Source organism: Myxocyprinus asiaticus, chromosome 48 (assembly GCF_019703515.2).
Source record: "Myxocyprinus asiaticus isolate MX2 ecotype Aquarium Trade chromosome 48, UBuf_Myxa_2, whole genome shotgun sequence".
Lineage (NCBI taxonomy): Eukaryota > Metazoa > Chordata > Actinopteri > Cypriniformes > Catostomidae > Myxocyprinus > Myxocyprinus asiaticus.
This window is the reverse complement of record NC_059391.1, coordinates 15,082,300-15,107,483: the sequence shown is the minus strand read 5'-3', so window position 1 is coordinate 15,107,483 and position 25,184 is coordinate 15,082,300. Positions and strand designations below refer to the sequence as shown.

The following is a 25,184-nucleotide window of genomic DNA, read 5'->3' as shown; positions in this document are numbered from 1 at the left end:
CCTCATATAAAATGGCTTCTTAAAGCCAACATAGTTGCCACAATTGTGGAGAACATTGTTAGGAGATCAACTGTTAATTTTCAAATAGAAGCTCGCCATAATTCATCAGATTACTATTAAATAAATTTTCTTAAAGGGATAGTTCACCCAAAAATGAATATCCTCTCATCTTTTACTCACCCTCATGCCATCACAGATGTGTATGACTTTCTTTTTATGCAGAACACAAATTAAGGTTTTTAGAAGAATATTTCAGCCCTGTAGGTCCATACAATGCAAGTGAATGGTGACCAAAACTTTGAAGCACCAAAAGGCACATAAAGGCAGCATAAAAGTAATCCATAAGACTCCAGTGGTTTAATCCATGTTTTCAGAAGCGATATGATTGGCATGCGTGAGAAACAGATCAATATTTAAGTCCTTATTTTACTATAAATCTCCATTTTCACTTTCTTCTTTTGCTTTTGGCAATTCACATTCTGTTGGATATCGCCACCGACTGGGCAGGGAGAACAATTAATAGTAAAAAAGGACTTAAATATTGATTTGTTTCTCAGTCACACTTATCATATCGCTTTTGAAGACATGGATTTAACCACTGGAGTTGTATGGACTACTTTTATGCTGCCTTTATGTCATTTTTGGAGTTTCAAAGTTTTGGCCACCATTCACTTGCATTGTGAGGACCAGCAGAGCTGAAATATTCTTCTAAAAATCTTAATTTGTGTTCTGCAGAAGAAAATAAAACATCTTAAATCCTCTTTCTGTATCTATACTATTTTTCCAACTACAGTCACTAAATATGGGTATATTTCATTACATACTTAGCTTCAATTAGCAAACACTGTTAACTCTCTGGCAGCTCATTTCTATCACATTCAAAAAGAAACAAGCTGCACAAACAAACATAGCATGTTCAGGATGTACAATGTTCTGCACTAAAAATTTTGTCATTAGCAATAGCTAATTGTCACAAATTAATAGACCAAGTCATATTTTCATTTCATACCATGAGGAGTGCAGGTTAAGTTGGCAATGTTTTAGAAAGCACTAAATGTAACTCATTTTTAAAGCCCTATGACAATAAAAGTGCATGAGATTATGAGTGACAATAATAAAACAGATTTCTACAGGTGTTTCTTACATTAAGTGCTACTGTCATCTCATAACACATTATCGCTCACCTAAACATAAAATGAGAGATGGTACAAATGTGTATTAAATAAAAGGGAGACCATGTCTATTTTCACAATTTCCTATGAAAAACTATGTAGAAAAATTCAAAAATACATCCACAGGTTTGGAACATATGAAAACAATCCCAATATCTTCAAGTCGAGTCCTGTCCCATTTGTTCTATGTCCATAAAAGAGCCCTGGGCTTTAAGCAAAGCTCAAATGAAATTCCAGTTTTAAAAATACATGACTTACTACTGGTAGCTACTTCACAAGTTCACAGATAATAGTGGAAAACAGTGGTAGCTCATTATCATCACTTAAAGTGCTGTGTTTTGAATTCTTTTAACTGAAATGGACTTCTTCACAGCAGTTGATACATCAGCTAGTTTTCCTGCTGGTTCCAAACGAATCAGAGCGACAATGAGAAAAGTCAATGAATATTCCGTTGGGATCGGATTCCAGGGAGTCCAAACCCTGCATCACAATTGTCTCTGGACTGGACGAGCAGCTAGGAGGCGTGGAAACGGCCTTATCCACATCAGATGAAGCAATCTGGGGGTTCGCCGAATGAAGACACCCCGCAGAGGTGTGGATGAAGATGGAAGGTGAAATGAGAGGGGGCTGTCCTGTGGCCCCTCGCATCACACCAGACAAGGTGATGTCATGATCGAGGGAGAGTCGGGGTGTTGGGCTTGTCTCTATTCCAACAGACAGGGCGGAATAGCTCTGCTGCTCTAAGCAGGAAGTGACATCACAAGCAGAGTGACGGCGGATGCCTACACTGCCCACAGAGCTGACCTCAGAGTCATACTCAGCTACAGGAGTCAGCATGGGGATGTTGTAACTTTTAGAGCGTACTACCGGGTTACTGGAGGGCAGGTCTGCAGACTTGGACCAGCAATACTGCAAACGCCTCTCTGGAAAGATTTTTAAGGAATCAGTTATGGTATACTGCTTTTCTACTGGAAAAACTACCACTAATTGTGCAGTTCTGATGCATTTATCCCTCCTATTGTGTTCAAAATCTGCATACACCTTTTGCATTTGCGGGTCAGTTTTGACCCGGTGGAATTTTAAGCTTATAAAACATTCATAATCCAATTGTTTTAATTAAAAACCAAATTGCAGCTCATTGGTAACTTCTTAGCTGTTCATACATGTAAAAAGATTTATATTTTTGGCATGTTAACTGAAAAATATAAATGTTATTATGAATGATGCCAGGGTTTTTTAATTAACATTTTTGGGAATTCTTTAACATTTCAAAATATACATTAACTACAGCTAAACCACTGTGATACATGTGAAGATATGTATCAAGGTTTATTTTAAATTTCATTTGAATATAACATTGCATTAAAGGTGCACTCAGTAATTCTAATCCAATACACTTTGTCAAATTCTGCAATTATCTCCTCCCAGTCTGCTAGCTGTCCGTTCTGTGGGTGGGCTGAAAAAAAAAATCTAGTATTTGTACACAGTCCTGGCTCTGTAAACGGGACAAAAACAAAGTGGATCGGACTGATACACACAAAATTACTCCAGCCAATCAGCAACAGGGGGTGGTTCTTGAGCGTGAACAGGATGGGGGGTGGGGGCAGAGCGAGAGAGAAATACCTTAGAAGAGCGACAGCAAATCTGGCTGATGCGAACTTTCTAAACTCCAAGGAGGACAAGTGGCTGAGAAACAGACCAAGAGAAATAGGTCAGACGAATATAAACTAAAAAAGAAGGATTATTATAAGTCGAGGGCTAAGAGCAGTGTGAATTTGTGGGGAGGAGCTTCCAAAGGAGCACTAAAGGGAGGGGTGTGTTTGTTTTGGCAGTTGAGTTCGAATATCAACATTGTTTCTTAGGAATCGCTGAGTGCACCTTTAAATTTATATAAATATTTAAAGTGAGAATTTCTAGTTATTCTCCTATTAACTTCCATATTAATTAATTACTCATTACTGCTGAAAAACAACTCAGTAGTCAAAATCTACGCAACCAAATAATTTTTTCCCAACCAAACAACATCAAAACAACTATAAAACACAACTACACAACATACTGTATGTACTTGTATACATGGTTTTAAACTAAATGTATTCTGTTTTTTGCATGAACAGCTGAATGTTAAAGTATGGGATCAAAATCCCGTCAAAAGTATTGCGGTCACGGATCCAAAAATAAGAAGTAAAAAGTGTGAATCAAAAAAGAATAAGCGAAAATAACAAAATAAAAAGCGCAAAAATAAATAAAAAGCACAGATCAAAATAATTAGCTCAGATCAAACAATAACAAGCATGAATCAAAAATACATAAACACACTTAAAATATGCTGCATAAAAAAAAAAGAAAAATTAAAGCAAAGTCATAAGAATTGCAAACAAAATCATGTTTTCCTTGGTTATAATACTGTTTTTTTGTGCTCTCTGACAATTTTGCTCATATTTTCATTTTTTTTTTTTGTACGCTTATGCTGTATTTTTCTTTGCCTTTGTTTCCAAGTTCTGTGCTTGGTTTTCCAAAACTTGCAAGTAGAGTTTCATGTAAATTTAGGGGGTGTTTTGCATCCCCATTTGTCCACTATTTCTTGATCGACAGCCCCTCCTCTAGCCAATCATTCGAAGAGAGGAGGTGACGTCACTTCAATGCGACATGTTGCATGATGGTAGATGAAGATGGATAACCGTCAGTTGGCAAATCCTGGACAATCAAAGGTAATTGAATATAACTATATTATTTGTGGTTGATAGATACGCTGCTTGTGTATGTTTTGAGTATTTTCTGCCAGCTCTAGGAAACTGTGTTGTCCGAGTAGGCCATTATCATAGTCCGTTAACACATGTATCGAGTCAGCTGAATTTGTTAGTGGGGTCTTTAGTTTAGGCATTAATTAAGACTTCCTTGTTTGTAGGTTATTGGCTGCATATATGAAAAAAACAAAAAAACAAGGCTGGGTTGGTGTGGATTTTTTATGCATGTTTTTACTAGCTGTATCAATGTAGTCGTGAGTTCGGAATCCAACTTGATCCACTTTTCCATGTAATGTGCCTGTGGCAGCGGGGGCGTGGTCAAGCATCTCTCCGGGGAGAGAGAGAAAGCGGTAAGGGCGCTTACACCTGAGTTAAATTATGTCTAACACCTGTCTCTAATTTCAGTGAGCACAGGGAGAGCGGCATAAATAGAGCCACACCGCAGGTAGACGAGAGAGAGCCTGGGCACCAGAGACCCTGTTGTGAAGCTGAGAGTTTAATTTTGTGAAATAGTTTGTTTATTTTTTTAGAGTGAATTATTGAACACTGTGAAAGCCCTGAAAGAGTGTAGTTGTTGCAGTGAGGAAAATAAAAGGCTTACCTGAACCAGGAAATCTGCTTCTCACCTCCTCCTTCCACTGAGAAGTGTTACAGTGCCATTATGTACTGATCCTACGTTGGCATGGCTACATGTAGTTTCTTTCTCCACGATACTGCAGCGAAATCAGAAACAAGTGATTAAGCATCCCCACGTCAATAAATAATGCAATAAAGTTGGCTTGACGTTGGACGTTTTTTATTCACAAATAGTCGCAAATTTAGGGATCGTCTGTAAAGATACAGGCAACATTGGAGCATACATATACAAAACATTTACAAACATTTCTATAACATAGAGTATACAACTTCAATAACATTTGAAGCAAATGACTTGCAGTCATACAACCACCTCCAATGTGTGCATGTAAGTGTCAGCAATAATGCACACCTTTTAGATTTTTTATATAATAAAAAAAATTCAAATTATATGTAAGCATTTCTATATTCATCAGTATTGTAATAGGCCTTGGTGTTGGGATCTGGATTTTATTTCTGCCAGCTGGCCACCAGATAAGACCCTTTTGGATATAACAAATTTTTGTAATTGAGTGCAATTTTTTCTCCAACCTTCAGTAACTGTGTTTACAGTATATAAAGTTGATTTATCTTTGTTTAAATTTAATAGGCTACTCTTGTTTGGGTGAGGAACAAAGAGCCTGCAAAACAACATACAAACATGTATTTCCTGACTTAAGATAATAATGATGACACCAAGGCCCATTACAATACTGATGAATATAGAAATGCTTACATATATTTGGATATTCTTTTTAAATTATGTCAGAAATCTAAAAGGTGTGCATTATTGCTGACACACATGCACACATTGGAGGTGGTTGTATGACTAAGTCATTTGCTTCAAATGTTACTTAAGTTGTATACTCTATGTTATAGAAATGTTTGTAAATGTTTTGGATATGTATGCTCCACTGTTGCCTGTATCTTTAGAGACGGTCTCTAAATTTGTGACTGTTTGTGAATAAAGAACTTCCAACGTCAAGCCAACTTTATTGCATTATTTATTGACGTGGGGACGCTTAGTCACTTGTTTATGATTTCACTGCAGTATCGTGGAGAAAGAAACTACATGTAGCCATGCCAACGTAGGATCAGTACATAACGGCACATTACATGGAAAAGTGGATCAAGTTGGGTTCCGAACTCACGACTACATTGATACAGCTAGTAAAAACATGCATCAAAAATCCACACCAACCCAGCCTTGTTTTTTTTTTTTTTTTTTGATATGCAGCCAATAACCTACAAAAGGAAGTCTTAAATAATGCCTAAACTAAAAACTCTGCTAACTAAATTCAGCTGACTCGATACATGTGTTAACGGACTATGATAATGGCCTACTCGGACAACACATTGTTTCCTAGAGCTGTCAGAAAATATTCAAAACAGACACAAGCAGCGTATCTATCAACCACAGATAATATAGTTATATTCAATTACCTGTGACTGTCCAGGATTTGCAAACTGACGGTTATCCATCTTCATCTACCATCGTGCGATTGAGCATCGAGTCGCATTGGAGTGACGTCACCTCCCCTCTTCGAATGATTGGCTAGAGGAGGAGCTGTCGATCAAGAACTAGTGGACCGGGGGGCCTGGGTAGCTCAGCAAGTAAAGATGCTGACTATCACCCCTGGAGTCGCAAGTTCGAATCCAGGGCATGCTGAGTGACTCCAGTCAGGCTTCCTCAGCAACCAATTGGCCCGGTTGCTAGGGTGGGTAGAGTCACGTTGGGTTAACCTCCTCGTGGTCTCTATAATGTGGTTCTCGCTCTCGGTGGGGCGCGTGGTGAGTTGTGTGTGGATGCCGCGGAGAATAGCGTGAAGCCTCCACACGCACTATGTCTCCATGGTAACACGCTCAACAAGCCACGTGATAAGATGCGTGGACTGATGGTCTCAGACGTGGAGGCAACTGAGATTCGTCCTCCGCCACCCGGATTGAGGTGAGTCACTATGCCACCACGAGGACTTGGAGTGCATTAGGAATTGGGCATGCCAAAATTGGGGAGAAAAGGGGAGAACCCCACCCCCCCCAATGGGCCCGACGAGGTCCATTCCAAAGTGGACCAATGGGGACGCAAAACGCCCCCTGATTTACATGAAACTCTACTCGCAAGTTTTGGAAAACCAAGTGCAGAATTTGCAAACAAAGGCAAAGAAAAATACAGCGTAAGCGTGCAAAAAAAAAAAAAAATATTAAAATATGAGCAAAATTGTCAGAGCACCAAAAACAGCATTATAACCAAGGAAAACATGATTTTGTTTGCAATTCGTATGACTTTGCTTTAATTTTTCTTTTTTTGCAGCATATTTTAAATGTGTTTATATATTTTTGATTCATGCTTGTTATTTTTTGATCTGTGCTAATTATTTTGATCTGTGCTTGTTATTTTGATCTGCGCTTGTTATTTATTTTCGTGCTTATTGTTTTGATTCACGCTTATTATTTTTGGATCCGTGACCGCAATACTTTTGACGGTATTTTGATCCCATATTAAAAAGCCCATATTATGCTCATTTACAGGTTCATAATTTTATTGTTGGGGTTTACTAGAATATGTTTACATGCTTTAATGTTCAAAAAACACATTATTTTTCTCATATTTTACATTGCTGCAGCACCTCTTTTGACCCTCTCACTGAAACGCTCTGTTGTAGCTCCTGTCTCTTTAAAGCCCCCCTTTCTGAAAAGCCTAGTCTGCTCTGATTGGTTAGCTGGCCCAGTCTGTTGTGACTGGTCAACTGCTTAGAGCATGTGTCGGAAATGTAACGTCCCTTACCATAACCGAATTTCAGCTCCTGGGCATTAGGCAGGCATTATGCAAATGTGTTACATAGTGATGTAGCTATGTCACGGAAGTAATGGCTAGTCTGCAAACCAGGTGTTTCAGGCAGTTCAGGAGCAGTGTTTTCTGTGGGAGAGAGCAACTCCCTTTGGCGTGGACTTTGTGCTTTGTAACTTTGCAGACTGTTTACATGCACAAACAGCTATATTACACACTAAAGGAAAAGTAAAATCCCAAAAAGCATAACAGGGCCTCTTTAATGTGCGAGTATGCTGCAAGCTGGTTCATTATCAGATCAGTCTGTAGAGGGCGGCAGAGTAAAATGTGGACTTTTCTTCAGACTATGTGTGCTTGAACTTCTGCTCTTGCCACACCTCTCTTTAGGCATTTTTCCCTTTGATATAGTTTATTTCTTATGTTTGTTACATATGTTTTGTCAGTTCTGTGTATGTGTGTACATGTTTGTAAACAAGATGCAGTCCCATTTTGAGACAAAAAAGTGTGTGAGTTTGGGAAAGAGGCTAAATGTAAGTAAAGTATTTTTACGAAAAATCTAATTCATAAATGTGTGAAAATATCTGCATAATATCATGTGTAAAGCCACAATTGATGCCCGGGTTAAAATTGACCCGGGAATGCAAAAGATGTAACAATTTTATAAAAATGGTTATATCTCTTAAATAATTTCTTATAAAAATCTGAAGAAAAAATAAAATAATAAGAATAATAATTATGTTATTGAATTATGTTGAATTATGTAGTCTTGACAAAGTCACAAATTTTGATTCCCGTATGAAAAATGATGTGGTATTTAAAAATTATGATTTACCTCTACAGGGTCAAAAATGACCCGAACGCAATAGGAGAGTTAAAATACATATCAAGATCAAAATTTTGACTCAACCTCATGTAGTTCCAAGGCTATTATTTTTTTCTTTGATGAAACATAAAAGTAGATTCTATGCAGAATGCCTGTTTTCCATACTACCAAGCTCCAAAAAGGGCAAAAATGTACCATTAAAGTATAATAAAAATAGTCTGTATGACTCATGCACTATATTCTAAGTGATCGCTTTGTGTGAGGAACAAACTCAAGTTTAATTTGTTATTCACTGATAATATCATGTGACACAAGAGAACCAATGCCACTTGGCATCAAATGATGCCAAACCTGAATTGAACACATGAGCGAATAAGATTTGAGAGCCTTGGTGGATGAGAAATTATCAGTGAATTATGGCTTAAATTTCAGCCAGTTCCACACGCAAAGATATTGTATGGCTTTAGAAGGCCTGGAATATAACACAAGAGTTGTATGGACAACTTGTATGGTGCTTTTTCCCTTTTTGGCTGTATATACCGATCAGCCACAACATTAAAACCACCTGCCTAATATTGTGTAGGTCCCCCTTGTGCTGCCAAAACAGCACCAACCCGCATCTCAGAATAGCATTCTGATATTATATTCTTCTCATCACAACTGTACAGAGCAGTTATTTGAGTTACCGAAGACTTTGTCAGTTCGAACCAGCCTGGCCAAGGTGCTTCCGTCCACAGAACTGCCGCTCACTGGATGTTTTTTGTTTGTTTTTGGCACCATTCTGAGTAAATTTTAGAGACTGTTGTGTGTGAAAATCCCAGGAGATCAGCAGTTACAGAAATACTCAAACCAGCCCGTCTGGCATCAACAATCATGCCACGGTCCAAATCACTGAGATCACATTTTTTCCCCATTGTGATGGTTGATCTGAACATTAAAGCTCCTGACCCGTATCTGCATGATTTTATGCACTTCACTGCTGCCTCTCGATTGGCTGTTTAGATAATCGCATGGATGATTGTTGGTGCCAGACGGGCTGGTTTGAGTATTTCTGTAACTGCTGATCTCCTGGGATTTTCATGCATAAAAGTCTCTAGAATTTACTCAGAATTGTGCCAAAAACAAAAAACATCCAGTGAGCGGCAGTTCTGCGGATGGAAATGCCTTGTTGATGAGAGAGGTCAACAGGGAACTTTCTCATATAACCATCTTTTTTCATTGTATAGCAAAGAGTAGCTTGGACATTCTGCTATGTAACACCATATTTTGTGATTCACGGAAGAAAGAAAATAACACCAGGTTGGAACGACCCTGAGGCTGAGTAAATGATGACAGAATTTCATTTTTGGGTGAACTTATCCTTAAAATCAGGAATCTAAACATTGACAACATTTTTGTTCCAAAGTCATCAACTTTAATCTCTCACCAGTAACACAGGAGCACAGTGAAGCACCGCACTCATGAGATCGCAATCCAAGTGTGCCCAGGTATGGTGACACAACCTTCTGAATGAGAGACTCCAACTTCAGGTATTCTTCACTCACACCTTTAGATTCATGAACCCCCTGAGAGACATGAAGATTACTTTTTTACAGTGTTCCTACACTTGAATTTCCAAGATCTTTCTAGTCGTTTGTGATTACTGGATAAAAGCTTTTTGATTTCAACTGAATCGCTAATGAATCACTCGACAAATTCATTAAAAAGTTCACTTGAAAAACCATAAAATGGTTTATTTACATGTGGCATAACTATGGCTTGTTGTGATAAAATTTTACTCTACACAAGAGCAATATCTAGCTGATGAAATCTTTTAGAGCAGAGCATAACTAAAAACACATATTTTCATTATAGAAATTTTCATGACTTTTAAGATTGTATTAATTTCCTTTAGTTTTCCAGTTCTGGAACACACCATTTTAAAATTCCCTGAAATTTCCATGCTGTAAAAAAAAGAATGTCAGGTAACCTAAAAAATGTGCTTCATGTAGCAAAATCTAAATAAAAGATTTTATTCAAGTCAAAAAGTTATTTAATCTGACTAAATCTACCTGACAAATTAGGTTATACCAGAAAAGTAATTTTTATGAGTTACATCAAGTAGAAAAAGATCCTTGAGCTAACAATTGCAGGTTACCACTTTTTTTAAATTAGGGGTCAGATTCACGAAAATGTTAAAAAAAGAATAAGCATAAGTTCTTAGGATAAATTATAACAAGTTTGTAAGAATGTTCCTAAGTGCAATTCTTGAAACATTCCTGAGAAGTTCTTGAATATTTTCTTAAGAACATCAATTTTTTTTCATAAAGGTGCAATATGTAACTTTTTTCATGTAATATTCGCCTTTTTTTTGCCAATGTCTGAACGGCTTGTAACGCAACGTAAAAAATTAGCCCTTCCTGGACTTCCTAGGTTGCCTATTAAAGCCTGTAGACTGATTTTCATGTGAAGGGAGCGGGTCGCTTTTGCCGTGAAAATCCAAAGGATGTGACGTTTATGTGCGCTCCCGAGAGCCTTGCCTCAGACAGTAATCGCTTCTCTTCTGCTATTCAACAGCGACAACAAACTGCAACACTAGGTAACGTTATCTTAGAGATGGAATCCAGCAAACATCCGGCTCCCAGCACTTTCAAATAATTTCAACGATCTTCTCTTTATACTAAAAGTCAGGTTAATGTCAATGTTAATCTGTAATTATTCAGCAAGATAAACTACAATAATACATGAAATGAATGCTAGACAATGTTCAAGATAATGCAAAAAGACCCCTTCATTAGTGTAACCTAACTTGGTTATACAGAAAATATATACATTCTATTATTATAAAACAATAGCGCATCAATATATAAAAATGACAGTTGTGATGGAATCACATCAAAACTGAATTGTCAACATATTTATAATGTACAGTCTATTTTATAAACAGCTACTGTCATCATCCACCAAATTTAGCTAACAGCTATTGATAAAGCTGCCTAGCTAGCTAACGCCGACATAGGCTATCGTATAAATGCAGTCAATGTATCATGCAAAGAAAAGTGATTACTTCAAACTACAGTCTCGCATAGTCAGACCTATATCCACACTTTGTTTTAGCCCTGTTCCAGCACTGGACAGTCAAATATAATATACAGTCTCAAAGTTTGTAATAAATCAATCATAACTGTGTAATTTTAATTATGCTACCTCATCTGTCAGCATGATGTCGGTGAATCACGTTCAGTCTCTTTGTACGTTACGTCATTGTTTTGGTCGATGCTCGCTCGCTCATGTCCCTATAGAGTGTGTGCACAAGCACGAGCAACAGGCAGCTGGCTGCAGTTCACTTAATGGCCACAGGTGTCAATAATAACAAGGGTTTCTGAGTCTTACATACTGCACCTTTAAAAGGATAGTTCACCCAAAAATAAAAAATTCTCTTATCATTTACTCAGATGTGTATGACTTTCTTTCTTTCTTCTGCTGAACACAAACAAAGATTTGTAGAAAAATATCTCAACTCTGTAGGTCCCTACAATGCAAGCGAATAGTAAAAGTAAAAGTCAGCATAAAAGTAATCCAGTGGTTTAATCTTCAGAAGTAATATGATAGGTGTGGGCAAGAAACAGATAAATATTTAAGCCCTTTTTTACTATAAATCTCCACTTTCACATTCTTCTACTGTTGTTTTTAGTGATTTGAATTCATTTTTCAAATCTTAAAGGACTTAAATATTGATTTGTTTTTCACCCACACCTATCATATCGCTTCTGAAGACATAGATTAAACAACTGGAGTCGTATGGATTACTTTTAGGTGGTTTTCACACTAGGCACATTTTCTGCTGTCAGAAACCGAATGCGACTGTTCCCGGCACCCCCCGCAGCGTTGGTCTGGTTTCAGATTCACACATGATTTTCTATGCTTTTTCGTCATCAACTTACATCATCTCAAATGCGGGTCTATATATTTGTGTGTATTTTCTATTAATTTGATGTCATTATGAGTTAACAACACTTGCGCCTCTGTGTGTCGCATGCTGTAATTCAGCAGTTGTACATGTCCAGGAGAAGACTACTACATCTGATGCTTAGAAAAGATATTTTCTGAGGACACAGCTAGTAGCACGCTCACTCATGCATATGCAGTATATAAAAGGCACCTCACCTCTTCTGTGTCCCACAACGTTCTCCTGTCATTCATGATGCATATGTGCATTTGTTTTTTTGCAACTGATGATGACATCATGCTTAAATCGGCATAAACGCTTGCGGCTTTTTGGAGATTCAAAGTTTTGGCCACTATTCACTTGCATTGTAAGGACCAACTGAGCTGAGATTTTCTCCTAAAAATCTTTGTTTGTGTTCAGCAGAAGAAAGAAAGTCATACACATCTGGAATGGCATGAGGTTGAGTAAATGATGAGAGAATTTACATTTTTGGATGAACTATCACTTTTTATTCTTAAATGACATGCTTTGACATTGTCTGATTATACTTGCCTGCTCATGAGGTTGCCTTGTCTAATACAGCAAATTGAATACTTCAATAATGGTAAATCTTAATGACAATTTTATCTATGTGTTAACCATTGTTATAATGTAAATGCTGTATGTTTCTATGGACTCTATGGAGTGCTATGCAGTCCATCCATTTGAATTAATTAGCATGAAAACAACATTTATTGTTTGAATTTCGTGATAACATTTACATGGTGTGAAAGCTCAAAATAAAAATATCATAAAACAAAAACCAGTCAAAAACATGTTTTCATCTAAAATCCCATTTCTACATAAACAGCCCATTATGACATTTAAAACAACCCAGTAAATTCATTAAACATCTTACCTTTAGAGATTAACTGTGAGGTTATCTTAACTTTAAGATTTTAAAATCAATTTTTTTCTGAAGAACAATTTAAAGAAAAAAGATAAGAACTTTCTTTAGAAGTTATTTGTAACTTTTTGCTTAATTCAGAAAACAAGAAGAAAATGGTTAAGAATTTTTTTCTTAAGAACAGTTTGTGAATTTGGGACTTACTTCGACTCGCTTCCTGTATCCCTTCTGAAATACTAATTATAGTCATTTTATTTGAGACACACAAGACTTATGATTATTGTTTCAGTCAACATGACACAATTGCTGAAATCATATGGAAATTACCTGTTCCCTGAAGTCACTATGTTATAATTTTTAGGTGCAACTCATGACAGTATGGGTGTAGCTTTCATATGATCTAACTGTTTTTGAACTGGGAATACAGACAGTGATACAGACCCACTCCCAATCCCTGTGTACCTGTAACACCAACAGCATCTGGACAATGGAGGGGGGGACACGGGCTCGTGGTCTGGACAGAGCCTCTTCCAGCTTCACGTTAAGGGTAATGGTGTTTCGAAAGTGCAGCAGAGCAAGCTGACGCACTGACGGCTCCTTCCCCTGAGGTATCATCAATATACAAACACCTTCAGACAACACTGCTTTCATTTGTGCAGACATTTGTAATTACGTGCTTATGGATGGATGTCTGACACTTTATTTCATAGTCTGAAAGAACAGTACCTGGACAGGGTGAAAGATGGCTTGAAGCATAGTAAGAACATCACAAAAGAAGAAGTCCCAAGTCTCGGCCAAAGAGTCCAATAATTTTTGACCTATTTTCAGCCAGAGAAAACCAGTTTGTAGAAGGGTAATACTGTGTTATATACAACCCAGTATATATAACAAAAAGGAGTGATTTGTAAATAATATTCACCCTTTGTTATACTGAAAGCACTACAACTACACATTATATGATGTTTTTCCTTGTGAATTTCATTGTCGTTTGAAAATGTACAGTAATTTCAAATCAGATGATTGCAACACGCTCCAAAAAAGTTGAGACAGGGGCAATTTAAGACTAATAACAATTTTATGAGTTGAAATAACAAGGCGATGTGAAACAGGATATGTTAAACAGGTGAGGCAGTCCTGTCATAGTATATAGGGATCCTCCAAAAACAGCCTAGTCCTTCAAGAGCAGAGATCATTCGAGACTTGTCAATTTGCCAACAGATACTTCAGCAAATAATCTAGCACTTTGAGAACAATGTTCCCCAAAGACAAATTGGAAGGATTTTGGGCAGTTCACCCTCTACAGTGCACAATATAGTTAAAAGCTTCAAGAAACCTGGTCAAATCTCTGCGCATAAAGGGCAAGACGAAAACCACTTCTGAATGCGCGTGATCTCTGATCCCTCAGACGTCATTGTCTTAAAAAAACATCATTCATCTGTGATGGATATCATGAACATGGGCTTGGGATTACTTTAGTAAATTTTTGTTAGTCAACACTATTCACCGCTGCATCCACAGATGCAAGTTAAGACTTTACTATGCAAAGCAGAAGCCCTACATCAACACTGTCCAGAAGCACTGCCAACTTCTCTGGGCTCAGTCTCATCTTAGATGGAAAGTAGATCAGTGGAATTATGTTTTTTGGTCTGAAGAGTCCACATTTCAAATAGTTTTTGAGAAACGAAGTCATTGTGTTAGCCGGGCCAAAGAGGAAAAGGGCCATCCAAACTGTTATCAGCATCAGATCCAAAAGCCAGTGTCTGTACGGGCCAGGGGTGTGTCAGTGCCCATGGCATGGGTAACTCGCACAACTGTGAGAACACCATGAATGCAGACTGATATGTACACATTTTGGAGAAACATACACTGCCATCCAACACCGTCTTTTCCAGGGAAGTCCCTGCATTTTCCAGCAGGGCAACTTCAACCAAATACTGCCCAGATTTCTAGTGCATGGCTGTGTAAGCAGAGAATGTGGGTTCTAGATTGGCCTGCCTGCAGTCCTGACCTGTCTCCAATTGAGAATGTGTGGCGCATTATGAAGCACACCATATGGCAACAAAGACCCCGTACAATTGTGCAGCTAAAGACCTGCATAATGGATGACTGGGGGAAAATTCCACTTTCTAAACTTAACAAACGTGTGTCTTCAGTGCCCAAATGCTTAATAAGTGTTATTAGAAGAAATGGTGATGTTTCACAGTAGTAAACACTCGACTGTCCCAACTTTTTTGGAGCGTGTTGCAATCATCTGATTTGAAATTACTGTACATTTAAAAAAAAAACATGTAATTCACAAGGAAAAACATCATATAATGTGTAGTTGTAGTGCTTTTGATATAGCAAAGGGTGAATATAATTTACAAATCACTCCTTTTTGTTTTTATTAGCATTTTTCATGCTGTCCCAACTTTTTTGGAATTGGGGTTGTACAGTATGTACAGCTGAAGTCAGAAGTTTACATACACTTAGGTTGAAGTCATTAAAACTAATTTTTTAACAACTCCACAGATTTAATATTAGCAAACTATAGTTTTGGCAAGTCGCTTTGGACATCTACTTTGTGCATGGCACAAGTACTTTTTACAACAATTGTTTACGGACAGATTGTTTCACTTTTAATTGACTATAACACAATTCCAGCAAGTCAGAAGTTTACATACACTAAGTTAACTGTGTCTTTAAGCAGCTTGGAAAATTCCAGAAAATTATGTCAAGCCTTTAGCCAATTAGCCAATTAGCTTCTGATAGGAGGTGTACTGAATTAGAGGTGTACCTGTGGATGTATTTTAAGGCCTACCTTTAAACTCAGTACCTCTTTGCTTGACATCATTGGAAAATCAAAAGAAATCAGCCAAGACTACAGGAAAAAAAAAGAGCTATTTCCAAAAACCTGAAGGTACCACGTTCATCTGTACAAACAATTGTACGCAAGTATAAACACCATGGGACCACAAAGCCATCATACCGCTCAGGAGACGCATTCTGTCTCTTAGAGATGAATGTAGTTTGGTGCGAAAAGTGCAAATCAATCCCAGAACAACAGCAAAGGACCTTGTGAAGATGCTGGAGGAAACAGGTAGACAAGTATCTATATCCACAGTAAAACGAGTCCTATATCAACATAACCTGAAAGGCTGCTCAGCAAGGAAGAAGCCACTGCTCCAAAACTGCTACAAAAAAGCCAGACTACTGTTTGCATGTGCACATGGGGACAAGGATCTTACTTTTTGGAGAAATGTCCTCTGGTCTGATGAAACAAAAATTGAACTGTTTGGCTATAATGACCATCGTTATGTTTGGAGGAAAAAGGGTGAGGCTTGCAAGCTGAAGAACACCATCACAACTGTAAAGCATGGGGGTGGCAGCATCATGTTGTGGGGGTGCTTTGCTGCAGGGGGGACGGGTGCACTTCACAAAATAGATGGCATCATGAGGAAGGAAAATTATTTGGATATATTGAAGCTACATCTCAAGACATGAGAAGCTCGGTCGCAAATGGGTCTTCCAAATGGACAATGACCCCAAGCATACCTCCAAAGTTGTGGCTTAAGGACAGCAAAGTCAAGGTATTGGAGTGGCCATCACAAAGCCCTGACCTCAATCCGACAGAAAATTTGTGGGCAGAACTGAAAAAACGTGTGCGAGCAAGGAGGCCTACAAACCTGACTCAGTTACACCAGTTCTGTCTGGAGGAATGGGCCAAATTTCCAGCAACTTATTGTGAGAAGCGTGTGGAAGGCTACTCAAAAAGTTTGACCCAAGTTAAACAATTTAAAGGCAATGCTACCAAATATTAACAAATTGTATGTAAACTTCTGAACCACTCGGAATGAAATAATTCATTCTCTCTACTATTATTCTAACATTTCACATTCTTAAAATAGTGATCCTAACTGACCTAAGACAGGGAATGTTTTCTAAAATTAAATGTCAGGAATTGTGAAAAACTGAGATTAAATGTGGCTAAGGTGTATGTAAACTTCTGACTTCAAGTGTATTTACTGCATCAACATTTTGTAAATGAGAAAAAGTCTATAAAAATGTAAAAAATAAAATAAAAAGCAGAACTTTTATGCTACAAGAAAATGCATTTTGTCTGGGTATACCTTCATAAAACCTTATTTTGTCCCGTAAAATAACCATGCCTTTAGTCAACAGCTGATTCTGAGAATGGGGAAAAGATAAGCAAATTAAATTAATTAATTTTTTACTGAATTATTTCGAACAAACACATTCGGCTGGATGAACAGATATTTTCTAGATGTCTCACCTGAAGGTATTCTGTGAAAAATGAGCCCAGCTCTGTTTTCAATAGTTGCCTGATAAAATAAAACAGAGCAGAATTTTTAAGACACAATAAAAAATATTTAAAAGGAGCAATCATAATATATACAGAGTAATATGGCAGTTTGAAGAATTAGGGAATTTTACTTTAGAATAAATTACTATTGGGTGGATTTCACAAAAACATAATTTTAAACAAATAATTGTAACAAAATTCCATCAAATTGAGTAATCTTTAACAAAATAACATTAACAAAACTAAATATTTTATGTATTTTAGTTAAAAAAAAAAAACACAATTGAATTTTGTTATAGAATTGAAATGCGCAAATCTTAAAAATAGGCTAAAATAATTTTTTGAGTCATATTTTGCATTAAGAAAATGACAACGAATCACATTTTGTGTTCCATGAAATTCACATGGGTTTCAAGCAACTTGAGAAAATAATAAAATAATTAAAATTTTTGAGGGAACTATCCTTTTAATGGCTTCATTTTTTATATATATATAACTCTCTCTTTTTTTGCAGAGAAATATGACCCGGTCATGGTTTGTAAGATTTACCAAATTAGTTGGAACACTTTTGTTTCACAATTTATAATTCTTGTAATAGTTACATAATAACGGAGGCTCTCTGTCCTCTCTTGGCTGTTTTGTGCTGATAATGAGAAAGACTCCAGACCACAACTGCCGACGTTTACATTCTACACAATGCTTATAGTGAACTAAATAATTCACAATCCTGCCCACAGCAATCTTTTCATAAACAAACAAAAGATCTGTATCTACTCAAACAATTCATTTCATGTTGTTTTACCTTACACCTTCATTAAGTGTAAAGAGTTCGTTGTCCGCCAACCCTTTCTTTTGGAAGACAGCAATAACTGCGTTGTGAATGCTGCAAAGAAGTGTGCAGATATGAAATGACAAAAGACGTCTTGCTCAGTTCATGACACTTATAGACATGCACTGAACACACAACACACGCACCAACCTGTTCCATATGGCATTAGGGCCCGATCCTCTCTCTTCCAATGAAGCCTTTTCATTTTTCCCCAGTTGACTCAGATTTGGAGAACTCACTAACTTCAACCGGTACAGAGTCCTCATGGTTTTAAACAGGGGAATAAGAGACACGGTACAGTTAGTCAAGAACTGCAATACAGAGTGAGAGAAAGGGAGGGGTTAATATAGTCACATTAACAACAGAGATGCAGCCAGATTAGCAAAAGGGGAGGACACTATCGTTTTATTGTTGAGAAACCAATTTCCTTCCATCTAACAGTTTATTCCAGTCCTTACCGCAATCTCGCTCACTCTCTGTCAAACACACACACGCCCACAAAGATAAACAGTTCTCGTTTAATAGTTGTGCAACACAAAACCAAATCTCTCTTTCTTTCACTCCCCAATGCAAGGGAATGACAACATGCTTCTCTTGTGAGGTGTGAGGTGAGTTTTAAACTGAAAGAGATAAGCTGGATAATTGGAGAAGAGGCTTCTTACTGCTCCACACTGATAACTAAATTCTCAGAAGAGGATATGCTGCTTCCAAACAGCTTTTGACATACTAGTAAAATAGTGATTAGCTGGCATGGCATCAAAAAAGTTGGCATTTGGGCAGTGCAAAGTTCTGAATATGGCTTAATTTTCTTAAAGATGGAAGCTGGAAGTGTGGTTAAACATATGGTTACATATGTGCTTTAGAGGTGGAAGGGAAGCAACATATCAACAGGAGTGGTGGTGGCGTAGTGGACTAAAGCACTGAACTAGTAAGCAAAAGGTTGTTGGTTCAATTCCCACAGCTACCACCATTGTGTCCTTGAGCAAGGCACTTAACTTCAGGTTGCTCCAGGGGGATTGTCCCTGTAATAAGGGCACTGTAAGTTGCTTTGGATAAAAGCATCTGTAAAATGTCAATTTCCCTTTTGATCATGTTGTTTCGAAAGCACTGAACCTATGTATTTAACTTCGGTTTGTAACTCATCGTGCACTGTCTGTGCTACGGACATGAGTGAAAAGTGTGTTATCACTTTTCCAAGCAATCAAACTTAATGCGCGGATAATCTCATAGATTTACTTGAAGGTGCAACCTGAGCCATATTTAGAAACCAGAGCATCATAGAGACTTGGGCCAGTAAGTAACCACCTAGAACACCCTAGCAACCACTCAGAACGCCTTAGCAACTGCATTGCCCTAGCAACACCCACAACATTCACTCATCAGAAAATGTAAAAATCTAGCTTTCATCATAAAAGGTAAACTTAAAATCCAAGTATTATTTTGTAAACATGCATCAACTGCTGGGTTGACTGTACTCTGTTGACTTTGGCCTGGAAAGATCTGATCCATTTCACAATGGTCTGATCTGCTCTCATTGAATTTACATTCCTATTGATTAATCTGTCACAGTTCCTGGAACATGTTTTGTCTTGTCTCCCATTGCATCATATCGATGCTAAATAGATTTGTGGGTCCTTTGACACGTAGTAAGTTGAGGAATGTCACACATTGTGAGAATATTTTAAAAAATGACTGATTTGGGGTAAATGTTACAATGGTACCACAAGAATGCACAAACAAATATCAGGATATGAGTATGTATAGCAGGATGTGAGTATGCCAGTAGTTGACAAACAACATGGACATCAACTTTTTTTTTCAACAAAGATTTTAGATTGAAATTTACATGAATATATTATGGAAAATGAATATTTTAGGTGCTGTAACTAGTCACCATTTCTTTTCACCATATAAAAAAAACTTTTCTTGTTTATTTAAATCATAGGTGTATCAAGTACATTTTTATAGATACAAATATTCCACGTAGTCTCTCAGTTAATATGAGGTCATAAAAAACTGCCACATCATAAAAATACTGTTTAAAATAGTTTTAGATGAAGTACAGGGTGATCGGGTCTTATTTACAGTATCAATCTGGGTCAATGACAAATAAGGTAGTTTGAGGTCATAAAAATGAGAAATCTTTTACAAATCTTTTTTTAAAACACACATCAGGTTTGTAGAAATGTAATTTTTGTGTATAATTTGATTTCATTCATTTTTGAAAAACATTTCTTGCATTTTCTACAAAACAAATTGATTTAAAAATGTCATGTGCTGTAACCATCAGGTAAATGGCATTAAAACACTTTCCTTGCACCTTGAATACATTAGTGTACACAACTTAATAATTAATTTCGAAAAAGTTTTATTTTTTATTTTTGAGTAAAGAATATCAAAATGTTTTCCCAGGGTGACTCCAGCCGGGTCTCCTAAGCAACCAAATTGGCCCGTGTTGCTAGGGATGGTAGAGTCACATGTGGTAACCTCCTTGTGATCGCTATAATGTGGTTCGTTCTCGGTGGGGTGCGTGGCGAGTTGTGCGTGGATGCCACGGTGGATGGCGTGAAGCCTCCACATGCGATGTATCTCCGCGGTAACACGCTCAACAAGCCACGTGATAAGATGCACGGGTTGACAGTCTCAGACGCGGAGGCAGCTGAGATTCGTCCTCCGCCACCCGGGTTGAGGCGAGTCACTACGCCACCACGAGGACTTAGAGCACATTGGGAATTGGGCATTCCAAATTGGGAGAAAAAGAGGGAGAAAATCCACACAAAAAAATACACCATATTAAACTTCACACAGTCATGAGGGTCTAAAGATGTCCTAACTGATTTTTTGTGAACCTACATGTTGATTACACAATATTCTGCATTATTCTGCAGTACTTATGCCAACATTTATTTTTCAAGAATTTAAGCTTGAGAGGGAGAAAGAGAGAGAGAGAGAGAGAGGAAGGAGAGAAAGAGAGACAGAAGAGGGCTCGCTGGCCCCTGAATACGCCACCAAACGGTCCTCAGCCAGCTGGACTGCCTCCGATCTTCAACCAGTGACAAGAACTCCATAACAGTGCATCCATCCTCCTCCAAAGTCCCGGGTTTCCGCACCAATGTGGCAGACCTCTGCCTTTCTTATGAAGGAGGAAGCGGGAGCCAGGCAAACATCCAAACGTAAGACATTTATTAAAAACACTTTTCAGTGTGACACAACATAAAATTGCTTTTCAGCACACAATCCTTGACCCCCACACATAGCTCTGTGTGTCTCTCTCACTGTTGGCTTTTCAGCCCAACGTGGAATGCACACGTCAACCCGGCTGCATGCGTCTCTCTCTCTCCATGTGTCTCTCACTGTTGCGGCTCTGGCTGCGACTTTATCTCTCGCCCGCTAACACCGTAATCGCCAAAAGCTGCGAGAGATAATTCGCCCCAGGTGCCAACCCGGCCTCGCTATGCACCGTCTTCGCTCGGCCACGCCCTGCTAGCCACATTAAAAAAATTTTTACTTTAAGCCCTGTAAAAATATAAAAATTACTTTGAAGTCAGTAATTAAAAACATGTTAAGATGTGTATTCAAGTCATTGTTTTGTGTGAATTGTATTTTTGAATAACTTAATAGATCCGAGCAAAAAAATTAGTGTCACATCATTGCCCCTTGTCCCACTGCAGGACACTGCTATCACTACTTGACATTTAATTTCAACTTCCCGTGTTTTGTGTTTAATGTGTTAAAGTCTTGCCAACTCATTTCAATAAAGTGTTGAGACCCAACTATTATTTTAATGATAGTAACAAAATCCCAGCCCAGACATGTTCCATTCAAGACATGATGAAGTTTTACCTCCTGAACGGATGACTGCTCCCATCCATGTGAAGGTAATGTGGCAGAGTGAACAGGTCAAAGAAGCTGAATGTGGATGATCTCAGGGCAGGTCGATCAATGTGATCTCCACTCAAGTTCTCCAGCATTGTTATTGAAAAGCTGCCAGATCCACCTTTCATTCAGAACATCTCTGATCCTTCTGATTGCAGAAAAACATAGGAAAAGACACCAAATGAAAGTATATTGTAGTTCACATCTTATATATATCCTTAAATTTCACAACTCTCTACTGCAAGCATATTTAGTAAACAGTGTAGACAATAAGGTCATGTTATAACCCTTTTATAAAACAGAATTATATGACTATTAGACTAAACTCTGGCAACATTTAAGATTCCTTTTTTTCTATTATTCTGCTGAAGAATCACCCAGTCCTTGCTTCATTCAATTTGGCTGAGTTTAAAGGGATAGTTCACCCAAAAATGAAAATTCTCTCATCATTTACTCACCTTCATGCCATCCCAGATGTGTATGACTTTCTTTCTTCTGCAGAACACAAACAAAGATTTTTAGAAGAATATTTCAGCTTTGTTGGTCCATACAATGCAAGTGAATGGTGATCAAAACTTTGAAGCAAATAAAATAAAAAATAAAAAATAAAAAAAAATAAAAACACATAAAGGCAACATAAAAGTAATCCAAACGACTCCAGTGGTACCATCCTTGTCCTCAGAAGAGATATAGTAGGTGTGGATGAGAAGCATTTAATCAATATTTAAATACTTTTTTATTATAAATTCTTCTCCCTGCCCAGTAGGTGGCGATGTGCACAAAGAATGCAAATTACCATAAACAAAAGAACAAGAATGTGGAAGTGGAATTTTATAAGTAATAAATGGCTTAAATACTGATATGTTTCTCACCCACACCTATCATATCACTTCTAAAGTTTTAACCACTGGAGTCCCGTATTTTCCGGAAATAAAGTCGCATCTGACTATAAATCGCACAGGGTCAAAATCGCGTTGTTGAGAGAAAAGAAAACACAGATAAGTTGCATCTGTGTATAAGTCGCACTAACAGAGTGTGCATTAGCTCCCGGGAGCAGCTGCCAGACTTCCCTTCACCGGTTCAGATGTCAAATGCATTCTGTGAAGATTACAGTACTTCAGAACCTACACATCATATCATGGTATTTTTGGGCTTGTTTTAAACAGGAGAATTTGCTTTAAGTAATTTTGTGTAACAGTCTTATATTTTTTTTATGTCTCATGAAAGAAATGCGACAAGTAAGCCACATCTGTTTATAACATCTGTAACTCTATGCTGTGCACAAATAAACGGCTTTTAGTCAGTGTGAGTAAAACAATATGCCTGTTGTATTCTACTCATTCATTAACATCAGCGACTGTGGATATTTCTCATATTTGCAACCCTCTTTGCACTGTATTAATTATCCGGTTCACTGACTGAGTGAGATGAAACGTAATTTTCTGGGCATGTGAGGAGTAGTGTTTGACAGCGGTCTAGCGTTTATTACGACAATAGTGTTATGATGGACTAAATATTTAAACTGGTAGCATAAATTACTTTGTATAGGCAAAATATTCTGAATTGGCACCTTTAAAACGCTTCTACCATCTCTTTGGTGCGTTTGTATTTGACCAGCCGACATCAGTAATGTATAAATTATGTATATAAGTCGCTTTGGACTATAAATCGCAGGACCTTTCAGACAATGAATAAAACAAAAACCGTGGCTTATATTCTGGAAAATATGGTACTTTTATGCTGCCTTTATGTTCTTTTTGGAGCCTCAAAGTTCTGGTCACCATTCACTTGCATTGTATGGACCTACAGAGCTGAGATATTCTTATAAAATCTTTGTTTGTGTTCTGCAGAAGAAATAAAGTCATACACATATGGGATGGCATGAGGGTGAGTAAATGATGAGAGAATTTTCATTTTGGGTGAAATATGCCTTTAAAGCAAGGATCGATGTGCTTGTTTACGTTATTCATCCTCCATGTGTTCCTCAGCAACAGAATTGAACTTGCGCCACCTATTGGAACGTTTGGGAAGCGTTCCAAATACAAAGGCTACTACAACAAAAGACTTGTCTTGCATCACTCTGTCATCATTTGCTCACGCGACCGTAAGACTTTGTTTACAGGGGTATTTGAAAACAACAACACATATGCAGCATCTCAACAGTCTTTCAACACGGTGTAGACCCAAACATGTGATTTTGCTTTATGTTCCACTTTCCCTGTAGCATGATGTCAGTTTCCCTTTGTTCATTCAACGTGCCAGGACACGAGCCACGTTATATTACGGGAGAAGGAGGAGTCCGTTTCCATTTTCAAATGCAGACAGACAGGTAAAAGCGACATGGTGAAAGCCGTAACGACGAAGTCTGGGTGAACACGAGAAGGCAATTAGAGAGGAAGGGCATCACTTCCCGTCCTCTCTTTCAGGACTAATCGTTCTCTCCTCACAGGCCGTTTTGCTATTCCGTTAAAACTCGATATTAATCAACAAACACCCAACCTGCCCGCCAATGTATCATTTTTATCACTCATTAACTGCAAGTTATTCATGGTGGACTGTCGCACTGGGTACTCGGTGTACCTTCTGGTTATCATGGTACGTCTGATATTTACCAATACGGCAACAATGCAGCATTCATCCAGGAAAATGCGGTATAACATAAAAGCCCAGCTCCACCACTCCCCGCCTAATACAAACAGTAGTGCATCGTAACAATGTTTCAACTCACCAGCATGTGCTCCGCGTGTAGAGTGAAAAGAACAGGAACATTTAGGTGACTTCAGTGAGGAGGGAAACAACAAATATGATTGACTACACTGCCTTAAGCGCCACTGTATGAGGAGTTAATCCATAAATACGGATGTGGGCTATGCGGGTTAATGGATCATTCCTGTGGCATCCCCAATACTTGCCCGTCGCCCCTCCTATTCCCTTCCCGGCTTACAGACTGTCTGACCAGACGGGCAGTCCAGACTGTGGGCGCGATCACGCCCGAACACATGCACGCGCACCATTGTGCGACGATCGGATCGGTGGATCAAGTTGTGCAGGATATATAAAGAAAGCGGAGAGGTGTTTTAACGTAAACAAATTTTTGGTCTGCCATTTTCTATCTTAAAGGCGTATTTAATGGGTTGATAATGAGCTTGCGTAATTCTGAGATGTTCGTAGAAAAATAAATAATAAAATAAATTGTATTCCCTTTTCGTGGTGTTTA

The 25,184-nt window shown here is 38.0% G+C and overlaps 1 protein-coding gene across 2 annotated transcripts; it reads right to left on the bottom strand.

The window, feature by feature from the left end:
- Positions 1–756: 756 nt before the first annotated feature.
- prr5a (proline rich 5a (renal)) lies at positions 757–24,942 on the bottom strand. Of its 2 annotated transcripts, XM_051692013.1 has the most exons (10): positions 24,696–24,942; positions 21,935–22,115; positions 18,242–18,352; positions 18,065–18,145; positions 17,233–17,281; positions 17,069–17,126; positions 13,686–13,777; positions 13,422–13,562; positions 9,572–9,710; positions 757–2,095 (listed from the first exon to the last, which is right to left on the bottom strand). In XM_051692013.1, exons 2-10 carry the CDS (start codon positions 22,093–22,095, stop codon positions 1,557–1,559), a joined length of 1,371 nt encoding a protein of 456 aa, XP_051547973.1. In that variant the 5' UTR covers positions 22,096–22,115; positions 24,696–24,942; the 3' UTR covers positions 757–1,556. The 2 variants fall into 2 exon arrangements, with proteins under 2 accessions (XP_051547973.1, XP_051547974.1); XM_051692014.1 differs by lacking the exons at positions 21,935–22,115; positions 24,696–24,942 and having other exon boundaries at positions 18,242–18,640.
- Positions 24,943–25,184: the final 242 nt, after the last annotated feature.

Excerpts from the sequence above, each read along its gene's own strand:
- prr5a (XM_051692013.1), bottom strand. The coding sequence starts at position 22,095 with ATGAAAGGTGGATCTGGCAGCTTTTCAATAACAATGCTGGAGAACTTG. Across the intron at positions 13,778-17,068 it reads CAAAATAAGGTTTTATGAAG|GTCAAAAATTATTGGACTCT; the intron begins GTATACCCAGAC and ends GGCTGAAAATAG. Across the intron at positions 2,096-9,571 it reads ACTGTGCTCCTGTGTTACTG|AGAGGCGTTTGCAGTATTGC; the intron begins GTGAGAGATTAA and ends AAATCTTTCCAG.